The sequence below is a fragment of the Columba livia genome, chromosome 18 (assembly GCF_036013475.1).
Source record: "Columba livia isolate bColLiv1 breed racing homer chromosome 18, bColLiv1.pat.W.v2, whole genome shotgun sequence".
NCBI classification, from domain to species: Eukaryota; Metazoa; Chordata; class Aves; order Columbiformes; family Columbidae; genus Columba; species Columba livia.
The window spans coordinates 8,221,246-8,248,586 of record NC_088619.1 but is presented as its reverse complement, the minus strand read 5'-3'; the positions used below and the strand labels follow the sequence as shown (position 1 = coordinate 8,248,586).

Sequence of the window (27,341 nt, the reverse complement as noted above, 5' to 3'; positions counted from 1 at the left end):
AACAGAGCACCATGAAAAGACAGGCAGAGATGGTATTGTTGAGATATCAGAAACGCACAGTGCCAAAGAATCTCAAACCTTTGACAACTGCAATTACATTAGCAACAAAACAAAAAATGACTGAGTCTACATTAAACTAGAGACCACCAAGAAAATTTGGATTTGAGGTATTTTAGAACAACGGTCATATCGATTTTAATGTTTTCTGAGAACAATAAATTCTAAGCAGTTCAGAGAACATCCAGGTATCACAGGAGCAATCGAAGAGTCCTCTGGTCAGCAGCACAGCGGGTGGTTTGTGTTCTAAGGCTGTGTTTCATTGACAAAGCTCTTTGCAAGCACCGGGAACCTGACAGCTCAGGGGCAGCAGCCTCCAGCTTCACAGAATTTTGGCTCAGAGCCGCCAGTGAAGCAAGTTGGGTTCATGCTGAATGACTGGAAATAACGATACTGGGATTCTGCTGCCAATTGGCAATCACCAGACAGCAGCACTAAACGCAAAAATGTATCTTAATGAGGGATACCCTTCACTAATAGGAATATTTGAGTCTAGGCATGCAAAACTTAAAACTAGTTTTAACTATTGAAGGAAAAATAAGTTACTGCAAGTATGCCAGTTTCTTATTCTTGAAGCCTGGTCTCTTCATGTTCTGCTATGTCCCATCTACACCAGCCTAGACTGCAGAGCTCTTTTCTGCCATCTCACAGACAGAGAGAAAAAAGCAACTTGAAAGATGATGGCTTATTTTCACACACAAAATATGCAGATACAGCTTCTTAATCAAGTCTTATTACATATTCGCTCTCATCTCTAAATTGCTATGTGTAGCTTTATGAATTGAACTGGGGAAATAAACTTCTCAAAGTGCTTATTTTAGTAAATCTTGTTGTCTTGTATAGAGATATAGATGAGGCCAACCAATAAAAAAATAGCAGTGCTGAATAATTTCATAATCCAGCTGCACTTAATTGAAATATATTTTACTGCCTGCTCATCTATTCAGTTGATTCAGACAGAAAAGTATATTGCAACACTTCATTTCACATGGACTGGTAATGGAAATGTCACACTTTTATTTCTAGAGCGTGGATTGGTATAGAGGAAAATAGCAGAAAGTTAAATTTGTCCTTGTCTGTGAAAATATTGGTTCTGCTAGTTCTCCTACACCAATCCATATGGCTCACCCTTTAGAAGAAGGAAGCCATCCTGTGTAGCATCACTATTGAAATGCCAGATAACACGACTGTCCTGAAGTGATGGTTTACAGAATACCTGCTATACTGCACCAGCTTTTTGTTTTGGTTTGGTTTTTTCTCTCCACTCATTATGAACATTCTTAAGCAAGGAAGACTGGATAAACCAGGGCTATAACAGCCATCTTCCTTCATGTCTCCTCTGTCTTCATCCGATTAATCAATCAACATTTGCACAGCGCTTTGACAAACACAAAGCGCTATGTAAGAGTCAAATCTTATTAATCTGCTGGCTGGAAGGGTAACTCTGAAGTCTGGATTGGCATAGTGCGAACTAGCAGAACCATAATTTACAGGTAAGAACAAATTTACCTTTCAGACTCTTGACGAAGAGATCCACTTCGTGTCACTCCCAAACAAGATCTGCTTCATCGCTTCCTGCTCCAGGAGATGACCTGGGAGGGTTTCTCTGGGAGCAGCAGCTGCCTCCTCTGCAAGGGAAGGTGCCATCAGGAAGGTCCCATTTGAGACGAGCACCTCAAGGCTCAGCATCCCCACGACTCGCTGAACGAAGATTTCGTGGGTTAAATAACTGGCTTCTAAAGGTTTTGGATGGCACTGACATTACCATTAAAAGTCTGGTTCAAGTTTCACGTCTGAAATCGTGGCGGAGTCATGCTACCGATTCCCAAAGTGTAAGGATGCTGTGCTGAGACCTTGCGTGTGAACGGTACCCCCACAGAAGGTGATGCCAGAGAAAATGTGCAAAGGGGCTCGAAATGACAAGTTTGAAACAAAGCACTGCCACCTGGTGTAAAATCCTGGAAATGCTCCCTTAGAGCAAATTAGTTATTTAAATAACAGAAGAAAACAGGAGAATATTTCTGCTCAGAATAAAATTAAACTGGAAGAATGACTGAAAAGCTTTTAACTTCAGAAAACGTGCATCTCACTAGCACCAGAGCGGAAAAGAATAATCGCTATTAATTGTGCATTAAGTTGCACGTTAAGTAGTACTGACAAATGACTCAAAGTACCGTATTTGCTTTCACTTCTAGGAATGGTTTGAGCTACTAAAAGCAAATACAGAAAAAATTGAAAACCATCTAGAAGAAAATGAAATTGGAATGCAGGTTAGCAATGAGCATATTACATGTCATTAAGCTATCACACAATATTAAAAACATTAAATTAAGAGCTTTCCTCCCTGCATCAGCTACTGCTGTGTGTCTGGCTAATGCAATTCAACAAAAAGAAAAAGCTGCAAGGGGCACAAATTGTAATACTGGCTTTGCCACAGAATTCCTGCATGACAAAAAGCAAAGCAGCTTCTCTACCTCATCTTCTGAGCTGAAAATAGACATAGTTCCTCTATTGCTAGTGAATATCAGTGTTACTCAACACTGAAGTCTGGAATGAAAGTAACAGGGAAGTACAAAAGCCACATTAAGGGCATCAAAAGACTTTGAAATTAATCCTTCTCACACACAGAAAGACGTAAGAGAGAACTTCAAGATGTAAATGTTTTAATTCTAAAATGTTACTCTCTTAAATTGAAGAGGAAATAACTCCCCAGACTAAAAAAAACCAAACCAACCAACCAACACTGATCTGGGAAAATTACATTAGAACTGAAATACTCAAGTATGCCAGGTTATTAAAAAAGTTAATCACTAAGCCAAATCCCACAACTTATAATTCCCTTGAATTTACTTAATATTGATCCCTATCAAATATCCATCCACATACACCCAGTATAACCAGATAGACATCTAGAAACAAATTTAAGGGTCGATGTATCACGATTTTACTGTCAATTCAAAACTTGTGTTTTGAATAGAAGAAGCTTTATATATTCAGTCTCACAGACACACACAACATGCATGAAATCCATAATATGGATGGTTAACAAACATTTAAGTAATGCAAAGTTTTATGAATCAAAGCAATATAGTACACAGAAAAAAAATAGCAATAATCTCTCCAGACAGACAAAAAGAGTTTCTTGTAATTATCAAAGGAGAGTGGGAGAGAGAGATAAGGATCTAACAAGAAAGTACTAATGCATTTTCAGATTTCAGATTCTGACTGGTTTAAATAATACAATTTTCAAAGAAATAATTACAGTCAAACCAAATGCAAATCGCGTCCTTGTAATACTAACGTCCACCAAACCAGTAGAAAGCTCCAAAGCAGATTGCAGGGGTTGCCCTTAAAATCAGGCTTAGCAGCACTGCTGCCATGTAGCTTGTGAACATTTTCAAGGTAAAACATGAACGCAGTACTGTATCTGTTCACTTAATGAATGAAGCAGCAAGAAAGGGAGACACAACTCCTTTCAGAGAATGTTGTAGCGTAATTTACAGGTGACCGAACTATTGCAGCTGTACCCTAATTCAAGATGCCCTACATCATGAAGCATTTGTTGTAACAGCACAGCCCACATTATCAAACAGAACCTTTTGATAAGGACTTATGAAATTATTTACTACAGCATGGACATAAGCGTGAAAGGAAACTGCAAACATGCTCGCTTAAGCACGTGGAATTTGATACAAATTCACCAAACTATGTGATGGAAGGCTGGGTTCTGGGCAGCCCCTGAGCATAAAGGGGGCTATTCACAAAGTGCCAACTGCCCAGAGCCCTCGGCTCCGACGGCTTTATGAATCAACAGGGCTCAGCATGAACTCCTGAAGCAGACAGAAAAATACGTCTCTCTTCTCCCTTATGGACAACTTCCATAAAACAAAATGTTTTGACAGCAATTTTCATCAGATCACTTTGAGCAAAATAAAACTTTCATGAGATGGAACACTTTGAATTCCCAAATGAAAAAAAAATGCTGAGAAAACACTTCCTGTCAGAAAGTTTTTACTTAAGAAATTACTCGTAATACTTTAAACAAGATCAGGTAATTGGAATTTAACACATACAATAAAGACAGATGCTGCTAAATATCTTCCTCATCTCCTAATTACATTCTGTAATGACTGAGGACTTTGTTTGGAATTTTTATAACTCTAATACAAAGAAAACCAACCTCTTTAATTTCAGATTTATAAAAAGCCATCATTTTCCTCCATTTCAACACCAGCTGGCAGCATGACTGATAGAGAACCTGACTAAAAACTAAGAAAAAACATCCCAGATCCAAATATGTAACCAAAAGCTCAGTTTGACATAAGAGAGCAAGCCTGACTCAATCTAAAGAGCCTTTTGAAACATTTTCTAATGCTGCATGACCTGGTTGCTTGGTCCTTTGCAGCACATTTGATGGATTTTGTGCCTTTAATTTGAGAAAAAATACTTCAGAAATGTTTAAGAGTCCTCCTTTTACTTTTTAGTTTGCTTATGAGGGCATGTATGATGACAGGAACTGATAGTGTTCAGGATGGTTTTAAAGGACAGATGAAAACAAACATATATGTCTAAAACCAAGTCATATTAACACAGTTTACCATATACGTTTCATAGTCCAAGGTTACAAAAACTTGCACAGGAATGTTTTGCAAAAATGAACTGGAGAATCACCATGGACTCTCATGCACACACCAAGGTACAGCACTTTATTAAAAAATACGTACGTGTTTAAAGCAGGTAACAGGAGCTGCTGTAAAGCTATTGCTATTGATGTAGTTACCCCAGCTGAAGCCTTCCACAGGGACAGCTGCAAAGAGGAAGGTATTTTGTTTAGGAAGCTGCTAATGAGCCACAAATCTTGTATTACCAAGGATTTGTTTCAGCTGTTTACATGCCATTACCTGCTTTAGTCTTTGCCTGGTTTTGTAAAGTTGCTTGGTACTGAGCGTATGCTGCTAATTTAGCCACTAAAGGTTGTTTTTGTAGAACTTTAGCCTTCTTTGTTGGAGGTTTACCCTAAAACAAAAAAAAAAGCTAAGTAAATAAAGCCTTTCCAAACACCCACTGGGAAATTTCCATAGGTGTAGCATATTTCTGGTACATTTAACTAAAATTAGAACACCACAGAATAGAAGTTGACTAAGTATCACAAAACTACATGTAATATTAAATAAAGTTAAAAACCAGTAGCAAAGAATGTCCAAAAGATGGCTTTTGTACTAGTATTCCAACTTGAACAGCATTATAGATTCATTGTTGTTTACCTGAAAAATAGATATCTTTTAAAAGAAGGTCAAAAGGAAGAACTTTTAATCTCATTTATACCAATGCAATTTCTTGGCCTTTGTTGCAGTGAATTTGAGATAGGACGTAATATTTCCTGACATTTCTATCTCTTTTCTTGAATGTTACAAATATAACTTCATGATTGTTTGATTAATACTTTAAGTGAACAGAGCAAAACTCTTCTTGGAAATCTGTACAGTTAAGAAAACCCTCAAAACCAACCACAATGCTACATAAACCTTTACGCCCTCTAAAGACAGAAAGTATCTTGCGTATGAGATGCACAGAATTTCGAGTCACTACATATGTAGACTGTACTTTTTCTTGCAGAAGAGTCTCTGCAGCAGAAACGAAATAAGGAGTCACTATTGTCTGGAATTTGCTCTGCTGAACAAAGTAATTTGTTCAAGACTGATACAGTTTTGAGTTTTGGCTTATAAAAATCACTCATGAAAATTTTAAGATGTTAAGAAACTTGACTTATCTTAAAACATCATGCAAGTTTTACAAAGGTACACGTTTTACATATGCTATAGTAAGTATAGAAAGAAAACGGTGTCTGTACCGCTACCTGAAGTCTGGCCAGAATGCTGGCCTTCTTGGAGTTCGATGAGTAGCTTCTAGAGCACGACACACTGCAAAAGCGTTTTGTTTTAGAGTAAAAAGCGTCACGGACACCAACCATTCCACACATCTCGCATGTAGCTAGACAGAGGAGAGAAAACATCAAGTGCCAGGAGTGTAATCAAGACCTCAGTAAAAATCCAGAATAAAGATGACCAAAGGAAGGTCCTGTAGGTGGCACCACCAAACAGTTGCTTAGAGTTTGAAGAGACTTGCACAGAAAACTAACTTAAAGTAACACCACGAGCGTCAGTGAAACACTAAGAACCTCAAGTTCACTGGTGAAAAAGTGCCTTTTTCTACTCTCTATTAATTTTACTGCTGGTAGAAGTGAATGACCCAGCTAAACCAGTTTAAGCTGATTTTTGTGGTTCTCAAGGAAACGTGTTTTGAATTGGGGTCTGCCAATCTTGATATCCTCTAAATACTTAATACTCCCAAGCTGAAATAAAATCAGAACTCTTCTTTGATTCATAAATTAGTATCCCCAAAGTACCCTAGGCCACCAATATTCTCTTCTAGCTGGAATCATGTGCTTTGGAGGCTATAGCGTCACGCACAGTTGTTTCGTGATGAATATGAGTTTGTGACCAACTTATGCCAATGCGACAATACCAAGATTCTACCCAGAGAGAGCTCTACTAATCACTAATGATTTTGGCTAAAATATTTTTCCCGGATGATAAACACACTCTTCCTTTTGTTTTTTCAATTTTTTTTCCCAGTGTTCTCCAGCTCAGAGCTGGTGGGTGGTGAACAGGTACACACTAACAGACTTTATACAGTAGCAGCAATGAACTTTTCTACTGCAGGAAGAAATGTATCTGAATATATTGTATATATAGCATAAAGGGTAGAGAGAATACATGCCCAAGTGTAGAGAGAACACATTGACATTTTCCTCAAATAATAAAGGCAATGTACATGAGAACATACACATACATGTGCATATATAAACACCACACATCTGATGGGAGGGCAGATGTTCCCATGCTATTTCCTTCCTTAGAGAAGGATTCAAAATTTACCTTATTTCAGTTTAGCAAAAACCAAACAATTTTCCTGCCCAAAACCAAACCAACCCAAACCCTTCAGCTGTTCTGGTCCATTTTTGATCAGGACCAACATGTGGGACTGGACTCTCACAACTCACAGCACAGGCTGAAAAACATAAATATCAAGCTCTTTGTACCCATACACCACACACTTACCCATGCCAGACTTGCCATCTGGATAAGTATAGACCTGTCCATTATTCTTTATGATTGGGAGACTGGATGGCAAAGGAGAAACCTCCTCTTCACTCTCTTCTGAACTGGAGCTGCTGCTCGTGTCCTCACTACAACTATCATAACCGTCAAACATCCCGAATGAATCGCGTCTTTTCCTTTCTGCTCGTGAAGTATGTTCTGTCTAAAAATTAAAGAAAACAACCAACCAACAAAAACCCCAAAGAACAGCAGAGCATTCTGAATGCAAATATTTCAAAGTCAAGTTTCAAAAGCTTCAAAAGGCAAAGTCAGCCTTCAAAAGTAGATGTATTAACCAACTGCTCTATCAGGACAGAGATATGAGCCATATATTGCCAATTAACTTAATATCGGTAGAGTCAAAACAAGCCAATTTTTGGTATTGTGATATACAGGAATAAAAATCTCTCTCACGATCCACTGCGAATACACAGTAGCCGTCCATACATTTCCTTTTTTTAGTATCTTCAGAGTTCATTAATCCTGACATGCTGAATAACGACAGGCACACAGATCTTACATGCAAATGAGCACATTCCAGATGGCTGCAGCCAATTTCACTAAAATTCATTCATTTGAGAAAGCTGGGCAGAGAAAAGGCAGCTCAACCAAGAGGGCACTATTCCCCAGGACCAGAAACCAGAGCGGATCTCCGCTCTCACTGCCCCGCGGGGTTAGCGATAAATCAGCTTCCCCGTGATTCACTTTCTCACGTGTGGCACAGGAACACCTCTCTACCTCACAGGGATATTCTGAGGATTAATACATTAACAATTATGAAGAGCTCAGTTACTATGGCAATAGGGTCTGTATAAATGCTAAAAGATAGAAAGGTGACTAATTTGCCACTGTCATATACAAAAACTTGTTATATAATAGAGTTTTTCCTATAACCAAGGAAATCCAGAGGTCAAAAAACCCCATACAATTTTGAACAACATACAACAGGTCATTTCCAAACACATTAAAGTATAAACAATAGATTAACTGATGTCTTTTTTTCTGCTGCACATCCAATACATGCATTTTAATACAGTGACAGTTTTCACTTTATAAATATCTTACCCAGCTCTACTGAAACAACGCTACTGCTATGTGAGCTGACCTCATTAAGCTAAAAATACAATAAATCTCAAAGTATTTTCATTATCCTTAACAGTATCCACTAAGTTTGAGGGGAAGTAACAGATGAAGAGAAGACAAAGAAAAATTCTACAATGAAAGCACAAGTTTGGAGAATGAAGTACAGCCAAGAAAAAAAGAATACTAAGAAAAGCTTTACCTCTACTTCCTCTTCCAAGCGATAATTTTATTCTAAAGTCATTGCAGATAGAAAAATAACAGCATGTGATCAGACTTTGCCTTCTTAAATTGCATTTGGATTCATAGCTCTAAGATTTCACAGTAATTCCCCAAATCCCTTTCCTAGAGAGTATATGCCTGAACATCTTTATTGTTGGATCTCATCCGAGCCTTTTTCTGCACTGCTATCCCTTTATTATAATATCCTCTATTCTCCTCTGCAATCTGACTAAATCTTATTATGGAAGGATATCCTTATAGTTAAAATGGAAAACTGACTTCCACGCTGACCCAATCCTAGAACTCAATAAGAAAATAATAATTTAAAAAAAACACAACTCACACAAAAACCAGTAAGCACAAAAGGTTATGCAATAAGGTGAACAAATTTAAAGCTTTGAAACAAAAAGTCAGTGTAATGTTAATTACGCACATGTTCCTCAGCGAACAATTCAAAATGATGTTAAAACCAACCAAAGCCTAGGATGGGGCATAACATGACATCTCCTTGGAGGAACCAGCATCTGCCAGAAGTAGCTGGGGTAACAGTCATAGTCATTAACCACTGAGTGATGGCAGAACCAAAGCTTGTCCTGACCCGCACTGGGAACACCTCTCACCTGGACACTACTACTGATGCTACTGGCCAACAAGAGGCAAGATCAGTTATTTGTGTGTGCACGTGTGTGTAGGTGAAGGCAGAAGTTGAGCACAACGTTGCCACGGATACGGTGTTCTGCGAACAGCGGCAGTAATTTACAGCTCAGAACATGAAGACTCATCATCTTCTTAAGAGATTTCACAAACTTCTCAATGCCTCACAATATTTAACTTTCCCTGACCACGGCTTCAGGTAAGGAATCAAAAGCCACACCATATTCCCAATGGTAATGCCAGAACACCTTGACACCTTTTATTGTTATGGGTGGATATTAGTGGTGTCTCGGAGTACGTGGGCAGGATCTTCCTCATTCACTCACCCTCCATCAATCAGCTGAGCTGATTTCACTAAGAGATTAGGGCCTCATCCCACAAAAAGGAGAACTTGAACCCTTTAGCTGCAGCGCAAGGCAGTCTCAGAACATCTTTTCTCCATTCCAGCCTGGAGGCCTTGGGCCCCACAGGGCAGTTCTGCTCTGCCCAGCACTGTGCTGGCTGAGATGTGAAATGCTGGAGTGGCTCAGAAGGACGAGAAGCGCAGGTCCCAGCACCTCCAGGAGAGCAGCTCTCCAGCCAGCTCTGCCTCACAGCAAAGAGGGGACAGAAGAATCGGGGGATGAAGGACCAGCCGCATCGAGGGAAGTCAGAGCACTGCGTGCAATTGCGACCTTGGTTACCGCAACAGCGCGGCTCGTTTGGTTGGTGGTTCTTTTACATCACATACGTTTAAAACCTCAATATTACTGCCAAGCCCTCTTTGACAAAATATCCACAGGTGAGAAAGAAAACGTTTTCACTTTATGGAAAGTTGGGCCCTCCACTAAGAAAATCATCCTTCAGCATCACACAGGTTCCTAAATAGCAATGACCAAGTTTGTGGAGTTTAACCATGCTGTTGAAACAAGTCTCATATATCACCTTTCCATTGACTTTATATTGGGCCAAACTGTTCCAGTTCAAGTTATAAGCAATTCAAAACAGCAACTTTGCTTGTTATTTTAAAATAATGCCATAGTTTTTTTATAAAACATTTTAATCCAACTTTTTGCCAGAATGTAACCATGTCTGCCAGATAATTTATGTAGGACATTCTTAATGTTAATTTTTAGTTGTTATCTGGATTATAATTCTGAGCAAATTACTCAAAACATCTATTGTGAGACTCAGAAAAGATACAGTTTTGCAACAAAACAAAAAGATTATGTACTTAGTGTGCAGAAGGAGGTGGAAGTTAGGGAAGAAGACGTGCCAGTACCTATGCTGGAATTTTGCTAGAGCAGATCAAGACATTTCTATTTTGATAATAAACACTCATAAGGTTCTTTTTAACCCATGCTGAGACACAGCACTTATAGAAACAAGCGAACAACATGTGGAATCTCCGACAAGCCTTCCTACACAAGTCAGGGGTCCTATTTTTTTGCAAATCCTAACATCCGAAACAGCAAGCTGAGGTGGAACTCTGAACTCAAAGGTCAAAAACGGCACCCTGACAAAAAGGACAACTCCATCACTAATAGAGTCTGCTTGTACATTAAACAGAAGCAATGCACACACAAAAGAACAAGACAAACTTTCAGGCATACTGGCTAAGGCTTATTTTCCTAATGAGATTACTGGTTCCTCAACAGGAAAGATTTTTAGAGCCACACAAAATCTAGCATAAGCAGGACTGGCGAATAAGTCTGTATGACTATTTGCTTGGGGGTTTTCTCGCATACTTTTCTTTATTGAAGGGATGGGTGGAGAAAGGAACTCTCAAGAACTCCTTTCTTATTCTGCCCAACTTGCCATTTTCCTGTTCTTCCTCTCCTCCCTGTGAATACTTGGCAACAACGTATTTTTGAGAAATACTCGTAATTAACTATTGCACAGGGCAAATGGTACAGTAAAAGAATATAGTTAAGGAAACTGCTTTCCCTAAAAGGAGGATGGCAAATCTATACAAATATCAAAAATAACTAGTTTCTCACTCAATTAACATATAGTCATATATACATACAGTTGAATTTGGTCACCACATTACAGCATACATTCTCGGAGCATAATAACTACTCTTTCTGCATAAAAAATTGGTCACAAAGGGCAAACAGTGCATGGCCAAAACACAACGTAAAACAACTTAGTATCAATTAGACATCAAATACTTACTCAGGAAATTGCTTTAGTGTCTTGACTACGCTCAATTATTGGCAAAATTTACATGAAAGTGCTTCGAAGGTGAAAGCTTGCTACAAAAAATACCCCATTATTAAGTAACCAAACTCCTTCCCCCCAGGTGCATCCAAGTTAAAGGTGGACGACCCACAACAGTCACAGAAAGGTTTCAAACCACTCAAAATTGTTGTTACCACCGATCAATTCGGTGTTCAGAAAAGCAGCAATTTGGAGCTTTGAGTACAAGAGCTATAGCTTAACAAAGGCACCTATACAAGAGGCATCACTCTCTATATTCACATCCAAACCCCAGAAATGTGACAGAAGTTCAGACAGATGGTATTTGAGGCCAAGATCAACAATGAGGTCACCACAACCTTTGAGTGCGATAAGATACATTCACTTTAATCACATATCCTTAACAGATCATGCACTTCCCATAGTACATTTCCACGGTGGTATTACATTTGATGCACAGCTTTTGTTTTGAAAAGTTCATTAATGTTTCATGCTACAAGCTTAGTTTTAGTTCTGGATGTTGGTATTAAGGAAATAAGACGATGGAACTAATTTATTGCAACTCTTCTGAATGTAAGCTGGCCAAAATAATTTAGTGTAGTAATACAAGCTTGCCCCCTGTGGAACTGAAGTCTAATTGTGCCTCACAGCATGACAAAAAAAGAAAATTCAAACACGGTATCAATTTAAAGAAAACATACTTTCAGCTTTCATTAAAAACAAACAAACAAAAAACCCCCAAAGCTAAACACCTTGGGATTCCTGGAAATCATAACCAACCAAACTTACTTTTTTATATAAGCAACTCACCTCTATCTGGAAATGTGCCTTCCACTCTTATTATAAGTAAAATCTCTGCTGGAAAATTACAGAAATGTTTTTTCCTGTCTCTTCATTTGCTATGTATGACAGCATTTTGTCTGAAGCCAGTTTCTGCTGTGTGCCAATGGTTTTGTCCATAGCCTCTTCCCCAGGGGTTTTCACACAAGAGGGGAGACTCTTTCATAAAAAAATATATCAAATTAGCAGGCAATTTTGGAGGGGGGGTGTGATGATTAATATGTGAAATATCGAGAAAACTGAAAATCTGTTACAAACTCCTTTATGTTTCTACAAAGCCCTTCTAGGAGTATCTGGAAGAGGCAAATACTTCACTTTAAATACTGTGTTACCATTAAAAAAAAAAATCAATTTAAATGTAAAAAACATCCCAAAAACCACCACCAACCCCAAACCAAAGTCTTCAACAGCTGAATTCATTCCATGTGCTCAGAGCCAGATGCAGCAAAATATCACACATGCCCCGATTGTGCTGACTTACCTGAGAAATGAAGATATGCAGTAGCAGTTTGCAGAAGGTATCAAAAGCCTTGCAAAACTAAATCAAATTTTAGATGGTAAGAGAAATGAAAGCCAATCAGAGGGAACTTTTGTACACGCTATCTTTACTGCCACAGTCACCTCACTCTTTAGGGAACAGCAATGAAGAGAATTCTTACTTTCAGTCTACAATCCTTCTGCACACGCACAAGGCTACACACTCTAGAACAACACTAAACTGCTCTTGTGGCGTAAACAAAAACTTCCATATAGGAGAGTGGAAACAATGAGTAAAGACTACCAAGTTTGATTGCTTTTTTAAAGGAACATATTGGTTTAGTTCACATGTTATGTTCCAGATTAGACTCTCACAGCCTTCCTGTCCCACTCCCTACAAGTCAAAATCAGACTTATAAATTAATTCGGCAAACAAGTAAATGCAGGTCCTTAAGCCTGCAAAATAATCTTAATTTACAATACAGAAAACCGCCCTACAGCTGTTGGTTTTATCTGGTTTTAGATGTGAAAAATCACAATGCCTGCCACACCCACATCTTAAATCCTTATTTTAAGATTAATTACTTTTCCACATGCAGCAGTTTTTACCATAATCAGCATATGCTCTGTATCCTTTTAGTAGGATTTTTTTTTTTAAAGTCACACTGGACAGAAATCGCTACAGTTTAAACATTTCCAGCAACAACCTGAAAGTGAAACTGGTTTCACAGGTTTACTGCTCCTCACATTAAGAACAAAGTCAAAATATGAACAGCCATAATAATTATACAGAGGGAACAACTGGATGCAAAGAATCCTGAACTTTTGAAGTGTTACTATTAAAGAATACTCTATAGTGCTTGAAATGAGCACAACTGGAAAAGTAAACCTTAAAGGCTTTAACTACAAGAGGAAGTTGCTGAAAAAACAGCACTTGTGTGGACCACCAAGAGAAGTGGATAGAGTATAGAGAATACGGATTGCTAAGTACGAGATAATCTAAAACTTTTTACTACCTGTCCTGGTTTAGAGTTGGGAGTTAATTTTCTTCTTAGTAGCTGGTATAGTGCTCTGTTTTGGATTTAGTCTGAGTGCTGATAACACACTGATGTTTTAGCTGTTGCTCAGCAGTACCGCAGCTAAATCAAGGACTTTTCAGCTTCCCATGCTCTGGCAGCGAGGAGCTTCACAAGGAGCCGGGAGGGGACTCGGCCAGGACAGCGGACCCAAGCTGGCCAAAGGGATTTTCCATTCCATGTGCCATCACGCTCAGTATAGAAACTGGGGGGAGTTGGCTGAGGGGGCGATGGCTGCTGGGCACCCATCAGCAGGTGGTGAGCAATAGCACTGTGCATCACTTGTTTTGTATATTCTTCAATCATCATTACTACTATTGCTACCTTCTGTTTCTGTGCTATTCAACTGACTTTATCTCAACCCACGAGTTTCACTTTTTTTTTTTCTCCTTTCTTTTTCGCCCGATTCTCTCCTTTATCCCGCTGCGGGGTCCGGGGGGGGGGGGGGTTGGGGGCGAGCGGCTGTGTGGCCTTTGGCTGCCTGCCGGGTGAAACCACAACACTCCCCATGCCGGCAGGAAGAAGAAGAGGAGGAAGGAACTCCCCCCATCCTCCCCCGATCCATCCCAGCCCCAGCGGGCCGGGGGGGAGCGCAGCGCCCGGCCGGGATCACAACAAAGGGGGAACCGCCGCTCCACGTGCCCGCAGCTCCCGTGGGGGTGACAGGGGATCATCCACCCACCCCCGGCTCCCCCCGCACCTCCCAGCCCCAGGGGGGCTCCTCCGCTCCCCTCAATAAACTTTCCGCGCAGAACGGCAGCCTCGCTCCGCACCCCGCGGGGGCCCGCCCGGCGCAGCCCCCGCACCCCGGGCTAGCAGCCCCTTCCCTCCCGCAGAGCCGCCCCCGCTCCCCGAAAAAAGCCGGAGGGTGCCGGAGCTGCTCCCCTCCCACACAGCCCCGGCCGCTCCCGGCACAGGCACCGAGGGGGATCGCTCAGCCCCCCAGCCCCGCCGCCCCCCTCAGGCGCTCGCCCCCTCAGCGGGGCAGCCCCCAGCGCGGTTACCGCCTCCCCCCGGCTGCGGTACTCACCAGGTCCTTTGTGTTTTCCATCAGGCCCTCATGGGCAGGAGACGCCCGCTTGCCTCTGCCCCCTCCCCTCGGCTCGGCCCCCTCCGCCTGCCGCCTCCCCCTGCGAGGGGCCGGGCCCGGCGGGGCAGGAGGCGGCCTGGAAAGTTCAGCCTCTCACTCAGCCGGAGAAAGAAACCCAACTCCCTGCGCCGGAACATCAACAACATTAACGTACCGCCCGTGCGCAGGCGCGGCGCCCGGCCCACCGCGCGCCCTCATTGGGCTCCCAGCTGTTTGGGGCTTCCTCGCTCGCCGTACCCCCTCTGGGAGAAACCATTCGGAAAAGAGGGGGTTCGGTGGCAGAGCGGAGGCTGGGGGATAAAAACAGCTCCGCCGCGGGTTGCTTTGCCTTTCGCTGGATGGCGCCAAGGGAGAAGCGGCTGCTGGGCCGACGAGGAGGGGCGGTTGTTGTCATCCGGGGTGCGGGTCCCCCCCTGAGAGCGTAATGGAGCGGCCCAACCGTGGGACGCGTCACGTGGAAAGCGGGGTGGGGGAGCGGGAGGAAGGCAAAGAAAGGAGGGCACGTGACAGCGTCTTGAGGGCGGGGACGTGGCCGGATCACGTGGGCTGAGGAGGGGCAGCGGCGTGAGCCTATCAAGCCCGGGGGCGGGGTAAAGGAGGGGATCACGTGGCCAGCGCGCACGTGTTCCGGTTCCGGCGACTGTGGCCCCTTGGGCAGCGATGGGGATCGTAGCGGAGGCGCCTCGGGCGGGCCCGGCAGCGGCCGGAGCGGCGCCGAAGAAGAAAACGAAGAAAGCAACGAAGATAATAACGAAGAAAGTAACGAAGAAAATAACGAAGAAGGCAACGAAGAAAATAACGAAGAAAGCGAAGAAGACTATGAAGCAGTTCCAGCCACGGGTGGACGCGGCGGCAGCCGAGCGGGAGGCGGCTCAGCAGGCGGCGGAGGAGGCGGCCCGGCGCGCCCGGCACCTCAGCGCCCTGTCCCGCCCGTCGGGCCCGGAGCGGGAGCTGGAGGAGCTGGTATTCGGGGACAGCCTCAACGTGGAGGAGGACGAGCTGCTGCAGCGCCTGGCCGGCCCCCAGCGGGTAGGGCTGGGCCCCGCGGCCGGTCCTGGGCCCGGGGAGCGTGGGGGCGGCGGGTCGTGCGGCCCCGGGCCGGGGCTGGGGAGGGATTCGGCTCCCGGTCGCCGTGTCTGTCATCTCCCCGTGACTGGGCTAAACGGGCGGTTTGGTTGTTTTTTCAGCGTGAGGCTGCAGAGAGAAGTGCGTGGAGAGACTCCAGCGATTCGGAAATAGAAAATGAAGCAAAAGGTCAGTTGCTACCTAAAAAACCAGCCTGGGTGGATGAAGATGATGAAGCTGAGGAAAAGTAAGTTCAAGTTTGCCCGTGGGAATTACATGTCACACTCAAGAGTGACTGTAAGTGGCTTCGGTTGGAATGATCCTAATGTTCTGTGTGTTTTTTTCCCCCTCTAGTGTTGATATGACTCATAAGTATAGGAAAGATTTCATGAAAAGTGATGCTGAGAAGGTACTAACTAAGAAAAAGTTAAAAAGACGACTTGAAGAACAGTGAGTTTCATTAATGTTTTTGTGGCTAACTTTATTAAGATACATTTATGTGGCATTCAAAGTAACTTTTTACCTACTGCATTGATTTGTCTTGTTTAAATCTATTGCTTCTTACAATACAGTATTTTAAAATCCAATATAATATCAAGAATAGTAAATAAAATATGCTTTAGCATTGCTAATTTGTTTAATACTTGGTTTAGTAAATGTGTGCAAATTTCTATTCTAGGGTGTTATGCCAGAAAATTTTTATAGTGATATCTTGCTTTGTAAATAGGATGATAAGAAGATAGTAGCTAAGTATGGTATATAAGAATGAACTGAAATGTGAGTGTAGTTAGATAGTAAAGCAGAACTTCAGATGTTTTTGTGTTGTCTCGGCTTTAGCAGGTATTGCTCTTAAGAACAGGGCTTTGATGTTTGGTGTCAATCTTGCTTTAGATTTACATTCAGGAGATAGGCAAAACATGGAAAGCACAGTAAAACTTCTGGGTTTTTTCCTCCTCTTCCTCCCTTCCCCTTCTCTCACCAGGTTTCAGCGAGCTATGGGAGGAGTTCCTGCTTGGGCTGATTTAGAAAACAGGAAGAAATCCAAAAGGACTGCAAGTGATGGTAAATGATCCCATTACTATTCAAATAAATGTTTGTATGTTTCCCTCTTCATCTCCTTATAATTATTTTTTATGTTTTCTCATCTCAGTACTGTGATAACATGCTGGATAAGTTGCTTTATTCCTTCTTTCGGTGTGCTTTGTTTCCATAAATTTGTGGGGTGTGATGTGTGAGTGTTTGCGTAATTACTGTTTTCAATGTGCTTTGTTTTAATTAGGTGAGAGTGATGAAGAGAATGATCTGCTGTGCAGGACTGGCAACTTTATATCAAACTCGGAGTCCCTGCCAAGAGGTATTCTGAAGGTAATGGCAAACCTTATCTTTCCACCTCAGTTTGACCTGTATGCATGCTATGACCTCTTTGCTATTTGGGCAGTAAGATCATATGAATTTCTTCTTTGTTTCTGTAACTGGAAACTTGAGAGAGTAAACAGTTGGACAAATTGGATAGTTCACCTCTTGAAACAATAAATTGAGATGTATGGTTTGACGTAAGTATATTCTCTGAAGTAGTGTCTTGTAGGATTTCAATTTCTGGGAAGGGTGAAATTATCCCATAACTTTGAGGCTGCTGAAATGGTCTTTGAGAAGTGACAGCCTTAAAAGAGTGTTTTTACACTGTCTCTTCTACAGGTATTTCAGATGAGTCAGAATACAACTGTTTTTACACAGACTATTAATTTTGAACTCAGTAGCAAGGCTGGCTGGTTTATCTTATGTGTGCGCTGCTGCATTGAAGCAACTGACTGTGTATATGTTCTGTTTATGTCATGCTGTCTGGAAGTTCATTAGAGGGTTTGAGACCTTGGTCTTGTCGAATAAAGAGCAATTAAATTGGCTGTTTGATCAGTATAAGCAAAAATGTGCCAGTTGTGTTGTTTTTAATCTGCTTGATCTGTGTTCTAGATGAGCACCTGCTTACCTGCCAATCAGGAACGTTTTGCTAATGGAAAGCTGGTGACTGTGCAGTTTCATCCGTCTGCTCAAGTAGTGATGACTGCTGGGCATGATCGATCCGTGTCCCTCTTTCAGGTGAAGAATTTCAGTTTACGCTATGTAAACGGCCACTAATACGGAATCTTTTTTTGGATAAGTATACCTGAAATATACACCTGGAATGACAGGCTTTCCTCTCTTCTTCCTGTGCACGCAGGGTTGTAATGTCTGTGGTTACAGTGGAACTTGCTTGCTTAAAGGCATCTTGTTGGAAGAAATTTCTATCTGACTTCATACCAGCCCCTTCCAGAGTGTAGGCAAACTTAGTTGTATTAGAGTTTTGAGTTGAAGATTTGTTTTTAAAAATATTTGGTTTTAAGCTTTGCAGTGATGAGGACTAATGAGGTATTTTTTTCCTTAAGTTCTTTGTAAATCCTGTAGTGTGAAGAGCTGTCTGCTTTCATTTAAAACTGTAATGTTGCTGAGAAATAATTTTGAGGGTGGAGAGACTGTACTGCAGCAGGAGCTGCTCATCCTGGGACACTCCTGCCCTGCTTCTCTGAAAACTAAAGATCGTAACTGTATTTAGGAACTTTGAGCATGGCCCAGCACCAGTGAAATGGTCAAAGACAGAAGTTGGATTTGCAGTTCGCACAGGGGTGCAGGAAAGAAGGATGCAAAGCCAATGTTTCTGTTCAGAAAAGCACAATAGAGTGATTATTTGAACAGAGCATGGACAAGACGGGGAAGGGAAAGAGTGTGAAGTAGATCTGGGAGGTCTGGGAGTGTCTGATATATGGGGTGAGGAGCCAAGAGCTGGGTTGTTTGTGGACTGGGAAGAGAGGAAGAGATTAGTGCTTCAAACTGGTGTTCCTCTTAAAGTCTCTTGTACTGGCTGGTTGATGTGGCTTTTCTATCTAAAGGTATTTGGCATGTTCCTTAATATATTTTTGTTTATTTGTTTGAAGGTTGATGGTATAAGGAATCCAAAAATACAGAGCATCTATTTGGAGAGTTTTCCAATCTATAAGGCTTGTTTCAGTGTTGATGGAGAACAAGTTATAGCCACTGGTACCCACCATAAAATGTTCTTTGTGTATGATATGATGAGTGGAAGTATCATTCCTATAGAGAAAATAAGAGGTACGTTTTATAGTGCTTTAAGTGTCTGGGCATAGTTGAAGCTGTCCCCAGTAAGGATAGCATATGAATTTGCTTTAAAAGAAAGTGCAGTAAATTGGTGGTGGGAGTATTTTTAACTTGTTTTCAGGGGTCTTTACTCAAGTACCTTTAACTTTATTCTGTCTAAACTATTGAAAGTTAATTGTCACACATAAATAAGGTTGAGGTGTAGCTTTGCTGTGACTGAGTATTGCAGAAATGAAAAGCTGAAGTGGAGTCAGGTCTTATTCGTTGTACCTCTGAGTGTTAAGGAAAATAATAAATTATACCAATTTGAAGTTCTTAATCTCTTTTATTTAAAGGTGTGGAGGAAAGATTTCTCAAAAACTTTGAAGTCTCTCCGGATGGATCATTTATGCTTCTAACTGGAACTTCAGGTTACCTCCACTTGTTGTCAATGAAGGTAGTTTCTCTTCATGCTTCATGTAGCTTCAGTTTATTGGTATCTTTTTCCTTTTGAATCTGCTTGCTTATATTCAATCTGAAAAAAAAATCATCTAGCTTTCAGCTGAAACAAAGTGTGAGGCATACTGTGACAGCATTCAAAATGACCTGCTGAATCATCTAACTGGAGCTTTAGGAAATTATTTTGGGGTGTCAGAGAATTTTTTCTTGACTGTACGATTCTCTTTGGAACTGGTGGAGTTAAGGCCGGAGTTTCATGGGGTTTTTGATCTGTCACTGGAAAAAGTCATATCTCAGTGTTGTATTTCAGCTGATTGCACGAACACACTGCACTGGCGAAAGGAATGGCCTCAGAGTGGAAATGGGCATCGAGGGCAGGAGAATTACATGGCTGCTCTTTTGGGAATAGCACCAGTGCATGCTGGTGTATTGTGTTTGTGAATCGTGCCATCTACTGTGATTCATAATGCATACAGGATTTTTTCAGTTAAATTTTTAAATGCCATATGATGGCAGCTGGATCTGTTTTATACTTTAAATTTTTAAAGGAAGTTCAGTTCTATTATATAATAAAGACCCTTTGGTGAGGGAGCGAATAAGTGTTCACTGAACTACCTGTAGTTGTACAATAATAAATTGGTCGTAGAGTTGTGCTCTGGTCTGTAGGCACTGAAGATGTTGATGCTGTTCTTTTAATGTCGGTGTAGCTAACTTTGAATTTTTGTGGGACAGGAGAATGGAAACAAATCTCCTACAGATTTTTTGGCAGAATCATTGTCACCATTGTTGTTCTTCATCCTATAGACAAAGGAGCTGATTAGCACTATGAAGGTAAACGGAAGATGCACTGCATCTGCTTTCACTCCTGACAGCAGTAAAATATATAGCTATTCAAGTAAGTATTCTAACAGCACTAATGGTAATTCTGTTTAAATTGTGTAAGTTTTTATATATATTTTATAGTTTTACAAAGATAATTAACTATATTTTATAGTTGTAAATGAGCTAATGGTTGTCATTATCCCATTAATGGGATTTATTTTACCAAAATGCACAATATGTTCTGTATATATGGTTTCTGTAATCTTCTACTTTATTCTGCAACCAGAGGAAGGTGAAGTTTTCATCTGGGATGTGAGAAGCAGAAAGTGTCTACACAAATTTGAAGATGAGGGTTCTTTGGAAGGAAAGTGCATTGCTGTTTCAAAAAACAACCAATATGTGGCATGTGGGTAAGTCTTCCTATCTCATTTTGGAGCTCTTTAGTAAGCTTATTGGTGGCTGGTGAGAGTGTAGGAACATGGAATAAGCTTAGTTCAATAAGGTTAGAGTGGAGGTGAATAGATTAATAGACTGTTTTGTGATGGTTTTTATGATGGTGTTTTGTGATGTGTACATCTGAAATATTATAACACACTTAATATTGGTATCACTTCTAATATATTACTGTTGCCATATATGGGTTTAGCAGTTAATTTTGAGATCATACTGACTGAAATCACAAGCTCTGCAGGACAAATATCAATTCAGGGTCTTCCCCCTTTTCTAGTTATCTTTACAACACTCCTGCGAGATAGCAGGTTAGCGTTGGAAAAGGTGCCTCAGCTTAAAGCCACAAGCTTGGAAGTGTGTCTTAAGTGTACTTACCAAGATGCAATTTCAGCTTGCGTATCAATTGCTTTAAAAGAGACTAGCAAGCGCTGAAGTGCAGTATGCATTTTCTTAGCCCACTATAGAAGAGGATTTTCAAGTGGACTTACTCAATATAAAAAAATGAAAAAGAACTTGCAATTATTTTAGAATAAATAGTTTTCAATTCATGCTATGTAAGAGATGGGCTTATCCAGGCTCTTCACAGTTAAATGTGTCTCTTTATATATAATAATAATAATAAGCCCTCCACTAAATACTGTTATAAACTCCAAAGCAAAATCAACCTCCAAACAAAATTTTGCTACAAACTCCAGTAAGTAACTGGAAATCACATTGAATGATGGGTGTAGATAACAAGGTAATATGTATGTAAATGCTACTGCTTGGTATAATCTTTGTTAATTTCTTCTTTAGTTCAGCTTCTGGAGTTGTAAATTTGTATACTACTGATGTCTGTCTCAAAGAAAACCATCCTAAACCAGTTAAAGCCATAATGAACCTTGTTACGTCTGCTACGTGTGTGACCTTCAATCCCACCACAGAAATTTTGGCTGTGGCTTCCCGTGAAGCTGATGAGGCCGTCAAACTGGTATGTTCAGGTTCTTTAGTGCAAGGGGGTTTTGTATCTTGATCAAAACTGTTCCTGGTGATATAATACGACTGGTTTCGAGCAGGTATGTGTGCTCAGAACTTGCTAGACTAAGCAGATCAGGACATGTACAAGATACAGTACATTTATAAGGAAATAATATGTTTTCTTCAGGGAAATTGTTCTGAAAACAACTGTAGTGGTCTTACTATGTGGTGTTTTTCCCAGCTCATTAAAAATTTCACCAGCCTTGTCAGAATTCTGCCCAACAGCAGAACTGTTGAATTAATAGGAGGATATGGAAGCCTGTTTTTACTTACTTATATGTAATTGCTTAAAAATTAATGAGTTGCAATAACTGGCTTCATAGTGCGTTCCCTGTACCTTGTTTCTCCAGTAGAACTACATGTAATGGAGTGGTATAGGATATGAATATAACTGAATGTTTAAACTTAACATAGACCTTCAATTTTAAATTTGTACTGTAAATTGAATTTTAGCGGCTTTTTCCTAACGGTTATAACTAATGACCTATTTCTCAACAGGTACACATTCCTTCGTATACTGTATTCTCAAACTTCCCGGTGTTCAGAAGAAAGCAGATTTATCTTGCTCAATCTATGGACTTTTCTCCCAGAAGTGGTTTTTTCTCTGTAGCAAATAACAAAGGCAAAGCTTTGTTATTTAGGTACGTACCAAGAAAGGTTCATTAATCCCAGATAGCCTATTTAGATTCTGTAAGATGGGGCAGATTTTTTTTCCTCTAGCGTGGCAAGGGCAAGAAGTGGGAATAACTCAGACAGGAGTGTTTATTTTTTTAAGCTAAGTAACTTTATGTGATACTTGAAAAGCTTTGTATTTTTAATGAGAGATTTTAATGATTTATGAAGTCCAACAGGGAGAATTTATAAAAAGACTCCCAAGCAAGTCTGTAAAAAAAGTGAATAAATCTTGTGATTTGGCCTTTATTTGAACTTGAACTGCATATTATAATGGCACTTGAAGTACATCTGGCACGTGGCTGATTGCTATCGATGCCACACCTGTGTTTCAGATGAGCCAAGAATACTCAAAGTGATGCTGCTGAACCGTTGTTGCTTCTTTGTGTTGTTCACTCAACAGGTTACTGAAAAGTTTTTAATTTGTCTCAACTTTTTTCAAATTTTCTTTAGGCTGAAACATTATTCAGATTTTTAAAAGACACGGGAGAAGATGGACCAGTTACTGAGGTAAAAGTTGCATCAGAACTGTTGACAACGTTGTCTTGTAGGAAGTTACTTTCCCTTTGCTACCTCCACCACTTTATAGATGGCAACAGGAAGTTCCTGATACTGTGTTATCTGAAACCGTTCTGCCTGGATCACTCATGCAGTCGGCTCTATGTCATGGGCAAGAGTCAGGATTGTCTTGCCAGTCTCAGCTTTTCTATCAATACTCTTACAGGGAGTTGGTAGTAGAACTAAATTCTGCTCAGTCCTGTTGAAAGCACTTTTAGAAATCTAAATATATTTAAATCAGACTCGTAGGCAGTGTAGTTAGAAAGAGCTGTAGGTTGGCAGATACTTGGCATGATCCTGGTCATGTAAGCGAGCCCACATGAGCCTGCGCCATTTCAAATTTAATTACATAAATTACTGAAGTTTGAAGTGTAGCTTGTGCACAGATTCAATTTTATTGTGCACTTCAACCTCTTACTGCGAAGCTGGAAAGACCTGTAGCCTTGCCAGTAATACAGTACTTCTGTTTGACCCAAAATGTGTGAATGATTGGAAGCTAAACTCATTCCAAATGGGAGCAGGTACATCCTCTGCGTGTTAAGCTTGCCTAAAATTTTGTGATGGCTAAATGTTTGCAAAATACTAACACTGATTTCTGTACTGATCTCTCCCCAGGTGTTGTAACCTACAAGTATGCTGATGAAGTCAAACAAGTATTTTTATTTTATATGCAAGTTCAAAAATACTAATATCTGTATTTTTTAAATGTTCCTTAATAAATGTACCTGATAAGTTTCCAGACAAGTTGTTTCAACTTTTTCCAATGTTTTGTGTAAGCACATGACTAACTAGACTTTAATGGTTGCCATTCAAGATGATGTCCTCCAGAAATGCTTAAATGTCTTTATTACAAGCATACGAAGCAGTGCTGAAACAGAAAACATTACTTTTGTGTAAACTGTAAGCTCTGCTCTGTGTGTTTAGCTTGAGCTTTTCTCAGTCAGATTAATTTGAGGCTGGGTTGGAAACAGCATTTTGCTGACTGGAGGAGCGAAGTGACCTGAAACCCTGGTGATGTGGGTGGTGCAGTTGAGCCCAGCTTAACAGGCCAGGTGCAGCTTAAAGAGCCTGAACTGAAAAGTGAGAAATGCCACCTGCAGTTGTGCTTCCTGCGTCCTCGTGTCACAAACAACTGCCTAATGTGGTTTTAGTTCTTAAAGGAAGGCCCCATTGTTGTCTTTCTGTGAAAGTGAAGTAGTGAAGTGTGACTTCATACTTTATTTTTAAATAAACTGTGCAATTCTCATACCATTAGGGTCACCGAGCAAGGACCGTGTTACAGCTGTTGGTGCTGGTTCTTCATCTGTTGCCAAATATCACACCTCTGATCTTTCAAGTGGCCACCTCTTTCTAAATGAACAAAAAGCCGACTAGGAATCTCCTACAATAAACCCCCTGCTTTGAGAATGAATTGTGGCCAATATCTCTGTCCACGTGAGGGAGCTTTTTGGGCAGGAACAGCAAGAGCCGAGGTGCTCCAGTAACCAGTAGTGAAGTCATTAAGCCTTCTGTGAAAGTGGCATTACAAAAAAGGTGCTCTGAGCATGAGAAAAAGCTGATTCTAGAACCCTCTCGAAAATTTTGAATATACAAGCCTGTTAAATTTTTATAATACTGTTTTTAAAAAATGGAATATTGTGTTTTCTGATGCAATGGGTTTTAAAATGGCTTTGATAGTTTTTCACTGTAAAATGAGAACTTGATTTCACAAATTAGAGGAAAAAGCAGAATATGCTCTGGAGGCGTTAAATTGACTTCAGTGTTGAACCTTATTGCAGTGCTAAACCTAAAATAGAGGCTCTACGATGGATGAGTAAAATTAAATCGTAAGCACACTTTATTAAGGTGCTTGTTGCAGGATTCTTTGCTAATGAACAAATCTGGCTGGGACCAAGGTTTTTGTTGAATTTCACACATCTAGGTGCTGAAACTGGTTCATGACTTCACTAGAGGGCAGCACTTCATCACCTATTATATTTGGAGGCTGGAGCACTTCATGCTCCTGAACAGTTTATGCTGTGACTGCTGCTGATGGGTGAGACTTTGGTTGTGGTTACGGACACAATTTGGATGATGTGAAGTATCACAAGAAGCTGAAACATCCTGGTGTGTCTGGGCATATTTATTTGCAATGGGATGATTACATTATGTGTCCGTTTCACTGCACTCATTCTGAAAAACTCAGCTCTGTCAGTTTGCCATGTGTGAAGAGTACTTAAGCTTCTGACCTATTTAAAACCTCTTTGTGTTTAATTCCTTTTTTCCAAGCATGGCATTTTCTTCTGGCATCGCGAAGCTGAAGTTCTTTTAATGAATTATTTCTCTGCTTTTCCTCTCCTTCCATTCTCCTTGGCAAAATAAATTTTATTGATGTAGCCCATTAAATATTTATCACCGCAGCCTTTCCCCTTCAGGCTGTGATCTTGTCCAATTTTGCAAGCTAAAGAGAATGAGTCTGGTTAGTGCTTAGAAAGGAAAGCTCCAAGAAACAAAACGTGGCTAGATGTTAAAGTAACACTGGTAATTTAGGAGATTACCGGGTTTGCTGCTCAGTCTGCCTTGAATCTGCTGTTTGACCCTGCTCCTGTTTGAGAGCTGTTTGTGGTTCCACGTGGGACTGTTTCAGCCACTACACCATTTTTCCAAGTGCTGATCACATGTAGCGCACCTTGGAAAGAAGCTGCTTTCTCACCCAAAGATGTTTCCCAAAGTATTTGAAGGCTTCTAGTGATCCTCTACATGTTTTTTGCTCTGATTTGTAAGATCTAAGGGGAAGATACAGAGCTTTTCTGGAGGGTGTCTGAAATGAGTCTGTCCAAGAAAAAATCCTCAATTCCTGCTGTCCGTACCCCCAGGAGTCCAGCTGGGATCCCTCGCTCCTGCGTTGAATTCTGCTGCATTTGTGTTGCGTTTCCTTTAGGACAACCAGCAGCAGCGATGTGCTGGGCACAAAATGACACATAACTGTCACTGTTTGAATTTATTATCTTAAAAAATATAGGCCAATGATTGCTTGTTCTGGAACAAAACATCTCTTGGGTGCTCTGTTTTTGTCCCGTGTTTGTGTCACAGTGGGACGGCAATACAGTTTAACCTGGTTTGGGACACTTCTATTGAGGCAGTCTGCGGCTGCGGATTTTCTTCCAATGATTAAAACTGTTCAAGTTATACATCTTATTAAATTACTTTGAGACTCCTTAGCCTGAATGAAATCTTATAACCTGATCAGACACTTTGAAATGGCTGAAATATGATTTGGTTTTCATAATAGTGCAAAATGTGCCTGAGATCTCAGTCTTCATAGTGTTATATTTTGCACAGAAGATTGCCTGCTGAATGAGACTTCCATTTTGTAAGTGCAATATTGAATGTTTTATTATACTTAAACAGATGGGAGGAAGAGCTAAAGCCGAGGGGAGTTTGGAAACGTGATGCAGGAGCCTTAACTCATCATTGCTACCCATTGCAGTTCTGCCTTGTCAGAAGATCAGGGATCTTTATTTATCATGGGTTTAGCACGTATTCTATTGTGTTTTCAGTCAGCTTTTACTGAATTGAGAGTGACTTAGGAAATTAAAGCCTAGCAAGATGTTTTTAACAGATACACATGGCTGGGAACTGGGGGGAGTTAAACTTCAATTTAGGATCTTTGAAGACCCATCCATTTTATGAAGACTGAGTAACTTCTGCTGCAGTGTAGTGTTTAGCTAAGGGTCTGTATCACATGCCAAAACAAACACGTTTAAACCTGAAGGTTCTTTATTCCTCTTTAATCTTTGTTTTAAGCGTTGGATGCAGATTTCGAAGTTGCTGGAAGAGAAAATGTGGCTTGAATTCTTACAATTCAAACATAATTATTCAAAAACTCGTGTAGTCACTCAGAAGCTCAGCACCCTGCTGTTCGTGAAATTGTTTCAGCAACCTGGTGAAGAACTATTAGTGTTGATTTACTGTGAGAAGCTGCATTAAGAATGAAATAATTAAGCTGTGCGTGTTGTGGTGTGCTCTGGTGGGTGGGTGGTTGGGGGTTTTTTAATTGGCTTTGGTCAGGGCTATGTACAAGTAACTACCTTTACTACGAACTTAATAGCTAATAATGCTTGAGCTGCTTTTCCATGGTGAATTTTGTCTAAGGTCCTAAACACTTTGTATGACCATCTGTTTTTGCTCTGTATATGAGATGTTAAATGAAGCCTTTAAGGGAGATGCAATAAACTCACCCTCTCCAATCTCTAAGAAGTAAATTTTTACACAAAGCATGAAAGAAACTGCCTTTCCTATTAGCTGTCTGGTTTGTTGTCAATAAAGTGAATTCCAGTGATGTTAGGTCTGAAT

General features: G+C 40.7%; 2 protein-coding genes across 12 annotated transcripts in view; one reads left to right on the top strand and one right to left on the bottom strand.

Moving 5' to 3' along the window:
* MBTD1 (mbt domain containing 1) overlaps positions 1-14,997 on the bottom strand; it is a 29,028-nt gene extending 14,031 nt beyond the window's left edge. Inside the window, exons 1-7 of one of the 11 annotated variants that reach the window (XM_065034801.1) lie at positions 14,778-14,932; positions 12,676-12,723; positions 12,165-12,353; positions 7,179-7,380; positions 5,909-6,048; positions 4,959-5,073; positions 4,782-4,864 (exon numbers count right to left, since the gene is read on the bottom strand). In XM_065034801.1, coding sequence (XP_064890873.1) covers positions 4,782-4,864; positions 4,959-5,073; positions 5,909-6,048; positions 7,179-7,332 — 492 coding nt within the window. In that variant the 5' untranslated portion in view covers positions 7,333-7,380; positions 12,165-12,353; positions 12,676-12,723; positions 14,778-14,932. Of the gene's footprint in view, positions 1-4,781; positions 4,865-4,958; positions 5,074-5,908; positions 6,049-7,178; positions 7,381-12,164; positions 12,354-12,675; positions 12,724-14,777 lie in introns of all 11 variants that reach the window. The other 10 variants (XM_065034803.1, XM_065034805.1, XM_065034800.1 and 7 more) reach the window with 10 other exon arrangements.
* A 432-nt stretch (positions 14,998-15,429) lies between these two features.
* On the top strand, positions 15,430-23,750 carry UTP18 (UTP18 small subunit processome component). The gene is made up of 14 exons (XM_065034806.1): positions 15,430-15,866; positions 16,025-16,149; positions 16,257-16,352; positions 16,885-16,964; positions 17,182-17,267; positions 17,871-17,996; positions 18,869-19,043; positions 19,385-19,485; positions 20,292-20,382; positions 20,596-20,719; positions 21,555-21,729; positions 22,275-22,417; positions 22,902-22,958; positions 23,622-23,750. The coding sequence occupies exons 1-13, from the start codon at positions 15,498-15,500 to the stop codon at positions 22,924-22,926; spliced, it is 1,716 nt and encodes a 571-aa protein (XP_064890878.1). The 5' UTR covers positions 15,430-15,497; the 3' UTR covers positions 22,927-22,958; positions 23,622-23,750.
* Positions 23,751-27,341: the final 3,591 nt, after the last annotated feature.